We start from the raw sequence: 16397 nt of genomic DNA on the forward strand, positions 1-16397 counted from the left end.
GCCTGCTCCTCGGGGCTCGGCTGCTGCCCGCACGGCTTCTGCTCGGTGGCTCTTTGGTGAGGTGGGGTCCCGGCAGCCGCGGCTCCGGCTCTCAGCCCCTGCGTCCGCGGTGAGCCAAGGCGCCGGCGGGAGCGGGCCCTAAGAGGTGCCTCTGGTTCGGTGCTAAAGGCCGGCGGCGAAACACGGCTGGAGGTGAAGGCGGGAAGCGTTGAAGGAGAATGGTTCAGAGGGTTGGAAAGAAGACCCTGCGTGCCACATCCCGCGTCGAGTGCGGGGCACGCTGCGGGCACTCCTGTGTGCCTCGATGCTGCAGACAGGCGTATGGCTGGCTGTGTCTGCGCCTGCAGTTCTGCAGCCTTCAGCGGGACTATTCAGGTTTTAGAGTTAGGCGTGTATTAATTAATTGCACGTTCCGTGGCCTGGTTTGCTCTTTTAGTGGTAGGTTGGCAATGGGAAAGAAATGTTTTAAATAATGATGAAACGACTTATTTGGAACCTCTCTGTGACCGCATATGGGTGCCTTCAATAGACGATGCTTTCGTTGGAGGAGAAACAGAAATTAGTGCCTGCCTGATTAAAGAAATCTTGTGGTAGTGTGGTAGTGCCACATTTTTAAGGAGAGTGGATGACTGAGAGATGCAGGAGTGGAAGAGAAGTTATTCTTTCAGGCCTACCAATTCAAGATATCTAATAAAAGTTATTCCTAGAAGAACATTTACATTATTGATGTGTACCAAAAGTAAACAAAAAGAACTGCATTCATTTGAGATCCATTAAAAGCTTGAAAAACATGAATGGGTTGAATGGAAAAAGAGAAAAATAGAGATAGTAGGGACTAGATGATCTTTTTTAATTAAAAAAACCAAAAACAAACAAAACAAAACCAGAAGCAGATTGATAACAACATTTTGCAAGTGACTGCTATCAAACAAGATGCTGTATGTCCTTGCTTAACTCTGGTGTCCCGTTTAGAATTGCCTCATCCTGCTAACACCACTACGATGGATCTCCTGGTAATGAATACTGCACTAAACTGCATTTACAGGGTTCTGACAAATGCCAAGCACCACATGCTTGGAATGAAACAAGGAATCACAAAAGCAAGAGGATTTTAAGAATGTTTCTTACTTTGTCAGGAAGTTTGACCCACTACTTCAAAGGCAGAGCTGAGAAATAGAAACTTTTAACCAGTTCTGGGTCTGCATGTGACTTTAAATCATTGTTTTGTTCTCTTGTTACTAAAAGTATGTGGGCTACCTGGCTTTACTACTCTGAAAATGAAAGCTGGTGTACATCCTAAATATTAGATAACTCCACCTTGATGCTTCCTGCTGTTTTCAGAACCTAGAGAATTCAGAGCACCATTTTTACTTGCTGTTTTTGCTGCGGAGCAAGTGTAGCTCACACAGTCTCAAGTGGACCCTGTTTCAGCCCTGAATATCAGCAGCAGAACTGGTAACTAAGGTATTGACTCTCAAAGGTTTTGGGTGCCTACCCCCCGGTGGAGTTATGTTGCAGCTGAACGTTTTTCAGCTGAGCTGGACACTTAAATGTACTTGGAGCAAGTGTCTAGGCTTAGCTTTCATTGGTAGGACTACTTTAAATCAGAATTGGTCGGGTAGCCCTTCTCCCCTGTCGATTCTCCCCCACATCACTTATACAATGCCCTGTCCTGCCTCAGGGCCCGCAGGCCTGCAGACTTTAGAGAGATGCATTTATAGTAAGAGTTGCTGTGTAGTTTGATAGTCGTCGTTATCTTACCCTCAATATGCCATATCTCTGAGCTGTGACGAGGAGTTCCAAAGGTTGACAGTCTAATACACACAGGAGTGTTTGCCTTTCACTTACTGAGCGTACCACTCTTTAGTTGACTGCCTTCATGACAGGACTGTGATGAGGCAAATGTAAGGGACCAGTAGGTTTTTATTTTATTAAGACTTTTTCTTACCTTGAATAAATCAAAACTTTAAGTCTTTTCTGCCTAGATTGTCCAAGTGTGCAAAATCGTATTCCTGATTTTCATTACAACTGAATCCTAATTTTTGCCACCTTTTATCATATGTCAGTCCTGCCAGTATTTTAGATATTTTTGCCCTTTCTGGATTTCTGTGCAGCATCCAGATACCACTGTGGTATAGTCCTGACAGAGCGTTCTGAAATTGGGTTGGGTGGGTTGGTGAGAATGGTGGAGGGGACTGCAGTCTTCCTTCTGTTACCTTACTTCAGGGCAGAACAGAAACGTTGTTGCTTTATGGGGTTAATATTAATGAATCTGTGACAGTTTGTTTATGACCTGTCTCCAAGATGTTGTCTCTTTGCTATGCATTTCTGATACTTTTCTGTCCTAAACATATTCCAGAAGTGCTACATTATCAGCAACATACAAAATGTAGTGTACAATGATAACAAAGCAGCAAGCTAAACTTACTTTCTCTCTTATCTTCTGCTCTTCACTCACGTTTCCCTAGACAAAACAGCTTGTCTTTAAAGCGGTCACTCGAAGTTCAAAGGACTTTTGTTTGTGTTTGATTCTCTTAATAGTGAACACAAAAGGGTGTTTTTGAGCTGTGTACCTTGAGCAGGAAAAATTTCGTTATTTTGAATTTTGCAGTTTCCTGTCAAACAAGTTTATTTGTGTCATGCTTTTCGTACCTGGGAGTAAATTTAGATTTTGCTGTCCACTGCACATTTTTGGGACCCCTCTCTACCAGCCCATTATTCACTGTATCTCTCACACTGGTGCCTGAATGTGCTCTTAAGTAGCTTCTTTTCTCTGCATGTTTTGAGGCAAAACTGAGCTTTGAAAGAAATTGAGTCAGCTTGCTACAGGGCCTGCTCCAAAACCATTAACTGCATATCGGCTCAGAACAAGATTTATTCTTCTTGAACACACTTTATTTGATGTAATGACCTCACATGACTGATTGTTTTAACGTTGTGCTGCTATTAACAAATTCTGGTGATGAAATTTAATGCATGGCTTGCAAGCATGTGCAGTCTTAATTTTATACATGAAAGCAGTGAACATTATAAACTGTGCATTCACCAGCTGAAGAAATAAAATAAACCTTCCAGCATTAGCCCTTTTTCAGATTTTCCCTCGGGGCAAACCTTCACACTAGTAAAGTACTGAGACTGAAGAAAAACACCGAGTGACTGCTGTAGTTTTCCTTGTTTTGGTCAGGGGAGTGTGCGTGCACTTCCCCTTCGCTTCTCTTTGACTCAGTTTCCGCTTTCTGCTTTACTCTGGCATCTGACCAGCCAGTACCTGTTATTCTTTTATACAGTGTTTTCTTTACTTTGTGAACTTGTCCAAAAGATATTGAGGGATATCACCAGCTTCCCTTGTTTCCATTCTTTTCAGTATTGAATTGCACTTCTGAAAAGCATACATGAAAAACATGGCAATGATTTTTATGTGCACAAAGGAATTGCTGTAAAATACTGAATATTTATAGGTTTCTTTGCTCTTGGTGTTTTTTTTTCCCTGCCTAAACACGAATTCTGTACACTTTTGAAAACTACGTGGAATTGTATTTTGGACAGATTTTATAACAAGCAGGCTGTAGTTCTGGTCAAAGATCTGTAGTTCTCCTGAGAACAGCACTTTTCCTGGAAGGAATAGGGTTTGATCATTAGTGACGTATTGTCACCAGAATGATAAGGCAGCATGTGTTAAGTTTAGCTTGTAAATGAGAACACTCATTCGCTCGCTCCCAGGAAGTTTGACTGCTGGAGTTGGGGACCAGATGGGAGAACTAATCAGTGCCTGCTCGCATGGGCTGGTTTTCAGTAGTATTCAGTGAGTTTTGGCTATTTGATACGCCAACACCCACACTGCAGTCTTGAAGATGTTGGAGTTTTTTTCACAAAGGAGGAGCACTTCACTTTGAGGTTAGGAATCAATAGTTCAAAATTAGTAAGAACATATATAATTATGTCAAAATGAATATAACTGCAAGAAAGAACTGCACTTTTAAGGTAATTCCTTCAAACTAGACAAATAGCAGGAATTAATGGCCTTCACAATGAATTCTGTTTTGCTTCAGAATCTTGAAATATTAAATTTGTGTGCTTTTACAAAAGAGTGACTGTTCAGATTGGCAACTGTAACAGATTTCATCTCAGCTGGTAGCTAATAATTCATCCTAAAATAGGAACTACAACTTCATCCTAGAATTACCTGCCCTAGTAGGGTTAAAGCACGTCAGTCAAGTGTTTGGGAGCTTACATTTTCCTAATGCTTTCCATTGCTGGGCTTTGTGTATAAGCTGCTATCTTACTCTTGGTCTTTACCTGGATTTTGTGTCTGAAAGCTAAGTTAAGAGGCTTGGGGGTTTTTTCATTTTTTGTCAGTAAAACACTTCTCTCAGAATAGTACATAGCATTGCTGGAGTTACATCTCTGTTAAATATTCCCTGGAATGGCTGTGCTGTAAAAAGCAGGTTTATACTAGGTCCATCTGTGGTGGGAAGAGAAATTTAGGGATGGGGATACTTTAACTGAACAAGTAAAGAAATACAATTTTTCTATATTGGTAGGAGTTGCTGAGTCTGGTAGCCCAATGCAGGCAAAACTGCCACAGCTCTGTGTCACCAGGTCCTGTTGGTGACAAGGTTGAGCGTATATTCCCAGTATGTGTGCATATACATACATGCATGGGTGCATCCCCGTGCTAATAGTATCTCTGTTTGGTATCCTGTCTTGCGGTCCTTGATCAGAGAAGACTGTGAAATCACTGAGTATTTTAATTAAAAAGGGCAGGACCTGTCCCTGAATTACCTTTTCACCTCTGAGAGGAGTCCCTGGAGGCATTTGTTGGGAGGGGAAATGTCTGTATCCACAGTTCTCTCCTGTGGTGGATAAATTATTGACAGTGCTGAGAAGTGAAATCCTTTTCCTGGCACTGCTCAGAGGCACTAAATTCATCATGAGGCAGATGAGGCTAGGAGAAGTGAAGGGGAAAATCACATCAGTCAGGGATAAATCTTTAATGTTCTCTATCATGTGTTACTTTGGAAATAGAGTGGTGTGAAAGGCCTGATATTCCTCAAAAGTGGTCTCTGTACTATTCATCAGCCAGAGTTGAGTTTTTGATGTAGTTTTGTTACAGAAAGATGCAACACGATCATTGCATTGCTTGAAATACACATCTACAGCAGCAAGCGTGACATACAAAGCATGATACAAAACATCGTATGCTCAGTCTTCAGTTTGTTCAGTTATTCTTCTGAACTTCGATAGCCTAGTAAACTTCATAGTAAAATAAACTAGTTTTGTCCAGTGTGCGGTGTCCTGATATTTATGCTGCGGTAGCTGGTGCCCAGCCGTGGAGATATGGAAGACTTAATGAGTCCACAGACTGTCAGAGAAGGGACAAGCAGTGTCAGTTTGATTTCCTAGTTGCCATTTTTGAGGGCACATTTCCACACCGGATGCAGGTGTAGATAGTTACCAAGCACCACTACTCTTTTAAAGTCTTACATTTCAAAGTCCTGTGTGCAAAGGGTCATTAATAATTAGCATTCCACTTTCTTATCGTGGCAGGGCATGCTGTTCGTGTACTGGGCTTTACGTCTCTACCATGATAAATTTAAGTGTCATTAAATTCAAGGAAAAGTAAAGACTGATGTGGAAAACTTTGAAGGCTGTTTCAACTAGACCGGCGTTCCCCAGTGAAGAGTATACAGATATCTGAGCTTCTGTTTGTTCAAGAACTGAGGCAACTCAGCATTTTTTAAGCCCTACGAGGAGGCACTAGAGGAATTCAGAGTTATTAATCTCAAATATGGTATCTGTAGCTTCTGGGGGGAAAACTTTTTCACTGTGAGGATGACTGAGCCCTGCCTAGCACGTGTTCCTGGAGAGGTTGTGGAATCTCCATCCTTCGAGGTATTCAAAAAAGAGAAACCAGAAGGACATGGTCGTGGGCAACCAGCTCTAGGTGGCCGTGCTTGAGCAGGGGGGTTGGACCAGATGAGCTCCAGAGGTCCCTTCCAACCTCATCCGCTCTGTGGTTCTCTGAAGGACTGGACTCCATAGCTGTCTGGGTGGTTCAGCTCCTTATCCTTCCAAAACGGGTGCACCAGCTTACACACGCGATTCTCTCTGCCCACAGGTCTCGTTGCTACTGTCATGCCAAGTGATAATCCTTTATTTCAGGATTGCCTATAAAAGAAGCACTTGAGGACCTGATTGTCAAAATAAAAAACCTCAAGCAAGGAGGGTTAGGCTTCAGTAACAACAGACCCTCATACGATCTGTTGGGTGGCAGGGTTTTCCCCGTAGGATTCTGGATTTTACCAGCTCTGAACATTTTATACTGTGGTCACAAATTCAGTGTTTTCCTCAACTCTCACTTTGGAGAGCAGAATGATGAAATGATTGTGGTCCTTCTTTTTTCGCGTGCTTCCTGTGGTGTGGCGGTCGTTTGTGCTGGTGGTGTAAGGGGCTGCAGGGCACCCAGTTCTCAAGCTCGGCGAGGAAAGGGCAGTGCCGAAGCTGGCTGGGTGGGAGGCTGTGTTTCGTTCTTGCAGCGTGTTATTCCTGGATGCCAGTCACACCTAACCGGCCATCCCAAATTGCTCCAGAAAAGAAGAAACTTCCTTTTCTTTCAGAAATTAAATAAGAAATGTATTTGTTAAGAAAAAGAACAACCTGTCAGGCTCTGGGGGTGGGCCTGATGTGCAAAGAAAATGAAACAAAGATCTTTTAAAAGAAGTTGTGGTTAACTGGAAAAAAAGGCATGGCAAAACCTAGATGAAGCAGCTAATCAGTATTTTTAAGGGAGCAGAGGGAGAGAGGCGAAGAGAGCATACAGAAAGAGAAGATGGCATCAAGAGCAGATATAAAAGAACATGATTTTTTCCTACAGGGTGAGACTCTGAGATCTAAACAATTCAAACCTACATTTCTAGCCTTGCTTCGCTGTATAAGCAGTTGCTTTTGTTGCTTCAAATAGATTGTCTGGTCATAGAGACATCGCAGAGATTATTACTGATGTTCACAAGCTAGGCAGTGTGACATGGGGCTTATGCCATGAATAATGGATGTAGTCCTTGTTAAAGGCAAAAGAGCACAGAGTAAGAATTGTAGCACCAGTCTGCAGCAGTTTACTTCCACGTAGAAGATAAAATTAAATTTAATTTCTGAGGAAATATGTTCATTTCATTCCTAACTGGTTGTTGTTCATTGTTGTTTTTTTTTTCTCCCCATAGCTCGCACCTTCCCTTCCATTACAAGAAGATTTTGTTTACCACTGGAAAGCAATCACCCATTACTACATAGAGACGTCAGGTAAAAGAAGAAACATTCTGGTTTTGTCTGTTTATTGTGAAAACTAGAATTCCCAATTTCAGTGTTGTTAAAAAGTAAAGATTAAGAAATACTGAAATAAGTCATGTCTTTCACCAAGATGCCAACAATAACAATTAGTAATTAAAAATACTGTGTACCTCCATTCATCCCTTGAAAAGCAGGCATGTAAAACAATCGAGGGAAGATCTTCTTTACTGAGTACCGTGTAGAGAATTGTACCTTTCCACATCTGACCCAATTTCTGTCTTCACGTATTCTGTTTAATCTAAACAGACAGCTGCAGAAATGTAGTCCCCGCTGTTAACCTTTTTGTTGTTTTCTATCAGGGAGTTTCTTTTTCTTTCCAAGATTTTAGAAAAAGTAGTTTTGTGGTCATAGATTTTACCAGACATAACTGCATTCTCTGTGCTCAGTATTAGGTATTTTTTCCTTAATCTCTTGTTTCCATGAAAGGCATTTTGATAACATAGCTCTGAAAAGTGAATTTGTGAGCAGATTTAGAACACATTTTGTTAAAAATTTTCCAGACCTTATTCTGCTTTTCTGAAAAATGGCTGTTCTGATGCAATATGGCTGCAGTTGCTTTTTCTTAAACTTCTCCCTGGTTTCCTACAATGGTTATGCAACATTTAAATTTTGAGGGTTTGGTCCTAGTTATTAAACTATTAAGTTTTAGAAGTGAATGTTACCATGCTTTCTTCAAACTTATTAGTTCTGCATTTCTGTTAGAGTAGCTATTGAATCTATGTTTGCATCTGGGACTGGCAATCTCATTTATATCAATATTTACTCTCACAAGCTGAAACCCGACCCTTGGTTCTAAATACCCATCTTTTGGAACGCTATGTGATGTTTCCTAAGGTGGAAATGACAGGGTGGTAGGGGAAAACTGATACCTGCAATTTTGTGGGGCAGTGTAAAAGCTGAGCTCTCTTCCAGCTTCCAAAAGTCTTCTGAAAAACAAGTTTCCACTCAGTGGATACATTTCTGTCCTCTGCAGCGGGAGCAGAATTATGCCTAGGAAAGGCAAGCAAAACCCTCTAGGCTAACTGGAGGTTGTGGCGGAGACCAAAATCACTCTGATATGGCAGTTTTCCTTTGTGGTCTTGTTGACATTTGCATGTGAGTGGCAGTTATTTTTAGATGATTGCATAAGAAGTGGTAACAATTTCCCTAATGGGATATTTGTTCAAGCAGAATTTAGCTGAAGAAGGAAAATCTCCACATGTGGACATGCTCTACAACATGTTAATGCCAGCTCCCACTGCCAGTGGCATAAATCCACAACAGTTTCATGACTATTGTAATGAAATCAGTCCTACCCCTTCCTTCATAAAGTTTGACAGAATGCTATCGTAATGCAGAAAGCATGAAAGACAAATCTAAAAACTTTTGAAGAATAAGCAGCATAGAGTTTGGGTTTTCGTTGTTGGTATTGTTAGAAAAAAAACATTTATTTAGTCTTCTACTTTGTAAAGGAACTGATCAGCTGCAAATTAAGCTGATGTCAGAGGCTGTTTATAGATTTCAGAATACTATGTGAAGAGCCAAAGAGGAAGTTGTCAAGACAGGGCAGATACTAACCACAAGATAGAGAGTTGAACCCTTCTCTCCCTAAGCTTGGTATCTGCCTGTAAAAGGTTTCCTTTTTGACTGTGTAATTAATGCAGGTTTTGAAATTTGGCATTTCACATTTTCCCCATTGCAAGGTTAGGTATCTGCCTAATGCATATTCCAGTTTACATTTCCAGATACCATTCTGAAAATTCAATGTAAGACATGTTAAAAAAACTTATGTACTATATATAAGATTCTTTAAATGAGTGGTCATGTTTTCAAGTCTTAAATTTGGAACTGAACTTAAGAAAAGTGAGGACAATATTTTAATCATTCTTAATTGCGCATCTTTTCTATTTAGATGACAAAGCTCCTGTGACTGATACCAACATTCCTTCTCACCTGGAACAGATGTTGGATATTCTAGTTCAAGAGGAAAATGAGAGGGAATCAGGCGAAACAGGACCATGTATGGAATATTTGCTACATCACAAGATTTTGGAGACACTCTACACACTAGGAAAAGCTGATGTATGTACTTCTCAGCAGAGCAGATTATCTTCTGTGTAAGCTCCTAAATACAATAGGGACTGAAGTTCTACAGTAGGTGGTAGTGTGGGACACTGAACTCTAGCAGGTAGCTGTTTGCTTATGTTACAAATAACAGTCTTTTACAAGCGTGATCAAAGTGAGACAGCCAGTGAGACGCTGACTGTGGCAGAACCCTGAGCTTTGTTACTCACCACTGAGAATATTGCCTGGGAAGCTAGAAGTAGGAGAAACTTTTTTGTGCGTTCTAGATTATTTCTGGCTTCTACAAGACAGTATTATCCCTCTCTGTCCTTTGTTAAGTGTTGGGAGATTCTTGGGTGAAAAGTGCTGTATTAAACACAAATTTTGCTTAATTTTTCTGAGTGTTGCAAGTTATTGCTCAGAAAGATTTCCGTGTCAGAAAGCATTAATTTAAGCTGATCCCCAGACAACTTTCATATCCAAGTCAGCAATGTTGTCTGGTTCTCTCACGTCTGCTTTGTGGCACATGAGAAAATAGCTTCACGGTGTTGGTGCATTCTTGTTGCCACCTTTCTTGGCAGACTTACGAGCTGAAATGTGTGAGATTGGGTGGATCATGGCCTGAATTAACTTGGCAGCCCTTCTGCTAGAACTTCTTGTATCATGATGCAGATACGGTTAGGAAAGTGTGGTGTATCCTGTTCCAAGGATTGATGGAGCTCTGCGTAGTTTCTTTCTCAGTCAGTCTTTTACACGTTGTTGTGAGTATTTGATCTACTTGATTTTACATATATAGACAATGTAGGGTACTAGCTGTCTGAGCCTGGGATGCTCCTTGCTCTGGAAGCACCAGAGCTCTACAATTCCTGCTGCTATACCAGCTGTCCTACAATCACGCTAAGATGCCTGATGTATTGAAAATACTTGCTCATACTTGCTCAGAAATACAGCGCTTTCTGTAATCTATAACCTTTGTCAAGAAACCAGGATGAAATGGTGACATATGTGAAGCGGGTAATTAGTAGTATGTTTCTAAGAGTTGAGAAAAGTCATTTTGCACTCATGCAAATATGCCTGTACAAGCAATTCTTGTACAGCCTGTCTTTATACTTTGCCACTTGTGGGTTTACACATCTGAAGTAAACACACAGTTCAGTGCTTGCAAGATGTTGCAAAGATCTGTTGCAAAAAGAATAATATGCTTTCAGAGCAATCAGTTAGACTTGTTACGTTATTGTAGATGCACCCTGGTGGTACCCATTTTGTCATTCTTTTCAATGGATTACTTGACAAATCAGTCATAATTAGGGATTAATATTACCTCAGAAGGAGAACCAGGTTAGGTAGTTGTCATTTCTGGCTCTTGCCACCCATGCTCCATTCACCTGTGCAGTGAACAAGATGAGGGAAATGATGTGGGTTAAATTAACCTATGGAATAACAGCATTTATTAACATGGTGGAACACATGACAGTCAGTGGGGATTTAGCTGGAAACAAAGGTACATAAAGGACCATGAGCCATCAGACCTCATGGAGACAGGAGAGTACTTTCATGTGACATGGTGCCTGAGGGACAGTAGAACGAGGGTCTGGATGTTCCACAGATATTTGTGATTTATATTCTGATGAATCTCAGGGAAAAAAGCAGCTTTCTCTTGTCAAGGAACATCGGTGCATTTATGAACACTTTATCTGTCTAAGGTTAATTGCTCATGAATTTAAAAAATCTTCTGTAGACATCAAGATGTTTATAGTTTATCATCTTATATTTGTATGTACTGACTCACTGAATTGCCAGATTCTGTGGCACTGTACTGTAAAAGACAGCTGACCTGTAGCCAATTAATTCGGAGTTAATTTCCCCTGATCACTGTATTGATAGGGAATATTTCCTGGAAAGACTGGTAGAAGTCTACACTGGAGCAATTAACTGAAAATATGAATAATTTGAAAAAGAAAACAGTAATGAGATGCAACATTTTTTGTTGATCTCTGTTAATATCGATAGAAGTAATATGTTAACAGATGATGATTTTTTAAAAAATACTTTTGGATAAATTATTGCTGTTTAATTAGCCATTTTGAGTGACAAGTTTGCATCTGTATTTCTCTCCGCATTGGTTATATTTTTGTTATTGTTCATCTGTTTTTGTGACAGTGTCCTCCAGGAATGAAACAGCAAGTTTTGGCTTTTTATACAAAACTTCTTGGAAGAATACGGCAGCCTCTTCTTCCCCACATAAATGTGCATAGGCCAGTGCAGGTACTGTTCAAATTTTAAGTAAATTGTATTTTTGCATGACAACTTTCTCGTATTCTGCTGTAGCTAATATTACCTTTAATTCTTCCATTGTCAAGTGAGCTAAAGAAACTGCTCAAGTGCAATATCAGCTCTAATGTATTCATGATTAGAGCCTCGAACCGCCGCTGTGATGCAAGTCATAAGTAATGAAGAAGTCTTGTTCATAGCAATCTAAATCTAGAGCAAATGTTCAAGTCAATAATCATACATCGTTGTAGTATGTATATAGAAAAAGAGTTCAGTCCATCATTCCTAGAAAAAGCTATAACTTACTCTTTGTCTTAATTGTTCACTTTTTACATGACAGAAATTGATCAGGCTGTGTGGTGAAGTTCTGGCAACACCAACAGAAAATGAAGAAATTCAATTTCTCTGTATAGTATGTGCAAAGCTGAAACAGGATCCGTACCTAGTCAACTTCTTCCTTGAGGTTAGTAAATAAAATCAAATTTTTCCAGGTGTATTTACTGTATCACAGACAAAATCGAATAGAGAACTGGAGGTATTGTGCTTCATAGCTTAGTTCTCATTCACTCTGTGTTTTTCCTCCTGTGATATTAGAAGGGTGGTTTGGTTTTTTTTTTCTTTCTTCTGGAGACTTGATACATCTGATTCATTATTTTTACATGAATTTCATTCAGGGATCACAAATATACCTGCCTGAGGTCCTTATCCGTTGTAGTGAAAGTACCTTTAGAGTAGGGATATGAATTGTAATGTAGAACACTGTGTGAGGGAGACCTTGAATTTCTTAACGTTGTTCTGTTTTCAACCTAGTAAAGACTAAGGGACAGATTGCATGGGGCATTGAAAGCTTGGAAGTTGCTAAGTGTTCTGCAGGATTGGGCCCTTAATTGGTAGTGGTGCATATGGTCTAGCTGCAGTGCCAGCTCACAATCTACAATATGACATTATTTTCTATCTGTAAGAAAGCCAAGTATCTTTACTCCCTCTTCGAACTTAACGTGTGGCATTGATGAAATCAGAATAGGAGGAGAAAGAATTTCTAGACTGACTTTCTGTTCCCATTTAGAAGGAGCATATAAAAGTTTAATATATAAAAGTCCATTTAGAAATGCCTGCTGCTCCCACTTTGATGTTTCCTATGGTGACACAGGATCTATTAAGCATGGGATACATAGAAGATGTAGCTACAGTGTCCTCCGGGAATATCTTACAAGCTTTCCGCAAACACGATCTGTAACAGCAGAGGCTGCTAAACTGCAAAGATACATTATTTTCCATTGAGTATATGAATATCACTTGTAAGTCAGTAGTAAAGAATCCATCTTGAGTTTATTTTTGCCTTAATTATATACCCCCCTGACTGCCATTGTATCCACTGTAGTTGTTCAAGCAGTAGAGATGGTGTAAGGATTGAAAAGTTAATGTTTAAGCATTAGAAGCACTTGGAAGCAAACTACTAGATATAGTATATCCAGGATATGGTAGACCAAACCAGGATTACTTTTAATGTCATTTGTGTAAGTTGTATCATTTGAACAGAACCCTCTGAATGACTCATACTCAAATAATTCCCTTGAAATCAAACCTGAGAACCCCAATCATAAGAACCCCAAGTGTTTTGTCAGATGTTAGTGTTCTTCCCCAAAACAGCAAGATTACAATATTAAAAATCAGACATGGAAAAGCAGATGATTCCGAATTTCAAAGAGATCTCTAGTTTCACCAAATGCTGGCTATAGAGTTCAGGCAAGCTGAAAAACATTTCTTGTAGCTCCTGTTTCCTTCACAACATTATTCTAAATGTTGTAGCCAAAGGCATATGTCTTCAGAACTTTTGACAGTTGTTTCCAGATAAGGTATTTAGGGTGCAGAATTATCCTTTGTTAGAATAGAATATTCTGGTTGTTCACATCTGTGCCTCTTAGAGGTGCTATTGTGGTGACTGGATAGCTGTTTCTGACCTTCAAATGCGTCAAAGGGTAAACTTACAGAATTCTGTGTAACATTTATCTCTAAAATCCCCAACACTTATAAACAGCAATGCAGATACATCTCTCCAAAGCAGTCTGTATCTGTTAGTTTTGCTTCCTTCTTTGACTTTTCCCGATCAGTTTCTGCTGTATTTCATAAACATAAAAAACTGAGTATGTACAAACGCAGATTTCCTTTGTATGATTCCATATCAGATAGTTTGTTGATAGAATGCTGTTTATATTTTAGTAAAATCTTTCACCTATATTGCTTAACCAATAAGGCTATATGGCATAACTGTATCTTTTGGGCAAGTTACTTTTGTTGTGGGAATAAGAACTGAAAGAACTGCATTTTACTTTTTTAAACCTTTAAAATCCACATCACCATTTTATTTTGGCTTTAATTTATTCTTTTCTTTAAACTGAGTTTTGCTTGTGCTTGTGTAGCGAGAAAGAGCATATGTAGGAATGTTTGACGTATCCCCTCTATCTCAGTCATTATTTTATGCTAAACTTGCTACCTCGTGTTTTCCTTGTTCCTTTATTCCTTAGTTGCCCCATCCCATCTCATCCCATCTTTCACGAGATACTCCTTGCAACTGATTGTTCCATGCAAAGGGACACTTGGTTCTCCGTGTTTCATTTTCTGCTCTTGAGACTTTAACAGAGTTCTAATATAGTGTCCATTAAAAAGTTGTACCTTCATTTTATAAAATGAACAATAGTTTCACTATTCACTTCTACTTCCATTACTACGAATTACCAGCTTTATATTTCTCACCATGAATTAAGTAGAGATTCTCATTAGCTGTGATATCACTTGATTTTTTTCATAGAATTCTTTTTAAATCTATCTGAACTTAGACATGGCATTATCCACCACAGATTTTGAAACTCTTGATAGTTACGTCTCACAAAAATGTAAAAATGTATTTGTATATTGTCTGCTCTCTGTTGATGCTGAATTCACTTAGAGGAGTACTTTGTCCAGAAAGCATTGAGTATGTGTTTCATGTAACCTTTTCTATTAGGTCATTCAGGATCCTGTTTTGCACCTTTACAGGAGGCAGGTGAGCAGCTAAGCTGCAAAATTGCATGATTAGACAACGACAAGCTTAAATACACGCAAAAACTCTGCCTGTGTGTTGTTCAGTGTACAGACTGCTTTGTGTCACCTGCCAATGTAAGAGTAATGAGCTATGGACAAATTTCTAGGGGCATTTACACATTTCTGGATGTTCGGTCTTCTCATCGATGTCTTATGTAAACAAATTGTGGCCTTTCAAATGGTGGAAGAGTCCAGACATGAAGTCATAGGCTAGTGTAAGATCAAATAAGTATTTTACAAAATGCTATTTAATTTTTGAAAAAAAGTAGCTTTTCTCTTTAGCAACCCTGCCTGCTACTTGAGTAGTGCCCAGCAACGGTGTATAATCCAGGACTGAAATGTGATTCCAGCCTTTATTTCTGCTTTATGTGCAGGGCTCATCGTTGTGATTCAGATATTCCTGTGTATCGATAAAATATATGGGAGGATACTGGGGGACTTTAGAAGATTTAGGGATAGACAGACATGGTACAGACAGACACATTTTGGTTGCTTTGCAGCCTTATGCATTTCACGCTGTGAAAAAAGAAATATATGTTGAAGGAGCAATTTTTCTACTGTAGTCAAAAATCATACTTATTTTATAGCATGCAGTGTGCTGCTTTTACCACTGGTTTGGCTCTCCAGGGAACTGGTTATATGAGTGTATCGCAACATTCAGTACAAGTTCTCCACAATGAATGCACATCAATCAAGCAAGCACTCGCAGCCGTTCTCTAGTTCCTGCCTGAGACTCTCATGTAGTTAGTCCCTGCTGGTTTGTACGGACTAAACACCATTAACCCCAAATGGTTGCGCTTTTAAATTATTAATGCTTGAGATATATTTGTAATAATTTTGGTGTTATTGTAGAGAAGAGGAACCATTTGGATTTATAATCTCACTACTGTACTCACTTGAAAAAATGTCTTGTGCTGAAGTCTAATTTATGGTTCTAATAAAGTATTATTCACCTGTGCTTATGCCAGAAGAACACTGAATTCTTGCCTTGCTGTGAGTTTCTTCTTGGTATCACAGAGCACAAATTTAAATGTCTTTTTATGTGCTGGAGACAGATTTCTGGGAAGACAGATGGGTTGCTTTCTCTCAGGCTAGGTAGAGATGCTTTGTAGCTTCTGAGAAGGTTCTCTGTGGTCTGTTACAGTACCCAGTACCGACTTCTTGTATCCTCTGTCCGTTTAGTCTACTGAACTTGCTCTTCATGAGAAATGCAACTTGAGAGTATTCTGCTGTCATAAAAGATGGGGTTTTTTTCCCCTTTCCTGTTGAAGATAAAATCTCAAGAAGTTTAGAATGAGTTTAGTTGTATGACTCCAACTGGAAATAGTGTTTCAGACGTTAGATGAATTTGAGGCCTTGACCTAGAAAGGGCTGTGTTACAGTGTGTCCTAAGGTCTGAAGGTGCACTCATAAGGTAAATGAAAAACTTCCATTAAATAGTGGGAAAATTAAGTGAATATGTGCCTTCAATGGTGGTCAGAAAAAGATGCCGTCTCTTTGTAAAGGGCGTATTCAGCCTGGGAGCAAAACAGTACAGGGCTTAAAAGAAATCTGAGCAGATGAAAAAATGTTCTAGGTTTAAAAACTCCCATGCTCCCGCAACCCTTTACATTCTGCATGGTTACTGTATCCAGCCTTGTAGAGAGCTGCTTCAAATG

General features: G+C 39.6%; 1 protein-coding gene across 2 annotated transcripts in view; it reads left to right on the forward strand.

Annotated features, from left to right (window-relative positions):
• Positions 1–16397, forward strand: part of FHIP2A (FHF complex subunit HOOK interacting protein 2A) — a 38677-nt gene that overhangs the window by 721 nt on the left and 21559 nt on the right. Inside the window, exons 2-6 of one of the 2 annotated variants that reach the window (XM_075423799.1) lie at positions 7218–7296; positions 9236–9405; positions 11548–11652; positions 11999–12121; positions 14663–14701. In XM_075423799.1, the coding sequence (XP_075279914.1) occupies positions 7218–7296; positions 9236–9405; positions 11548–11652; positions 11999–12121; positions 14663–14701 (516 nt within the window). The remainder of the gene's footprint in view (positions 1–7217; positions 7297–9235; positions 9406–11547; positions 11653–11998; positions 12122–14662; positions 14702–16397) is intronic. The other variant, XM_075423800.1, reaches the window with a different exon arrangement.

This window comes from Opisthocomus hoazin, chromosome 6 (genome assembly GCF_030867145.1).
Source record: "Opisthocomus hoazin isolate bOpiHoa1 chromosome 6, bOpiHoa1.hap1, whole genome shotgun sequence".
Taxonomy (NCBI): domain Eukaryota; kingdom Metazoa; phylum Chordata; class Aves; order Opisthocomiformes; family Opisthocomidae; genus Opisthocomus; species Opisthocomus hoazin.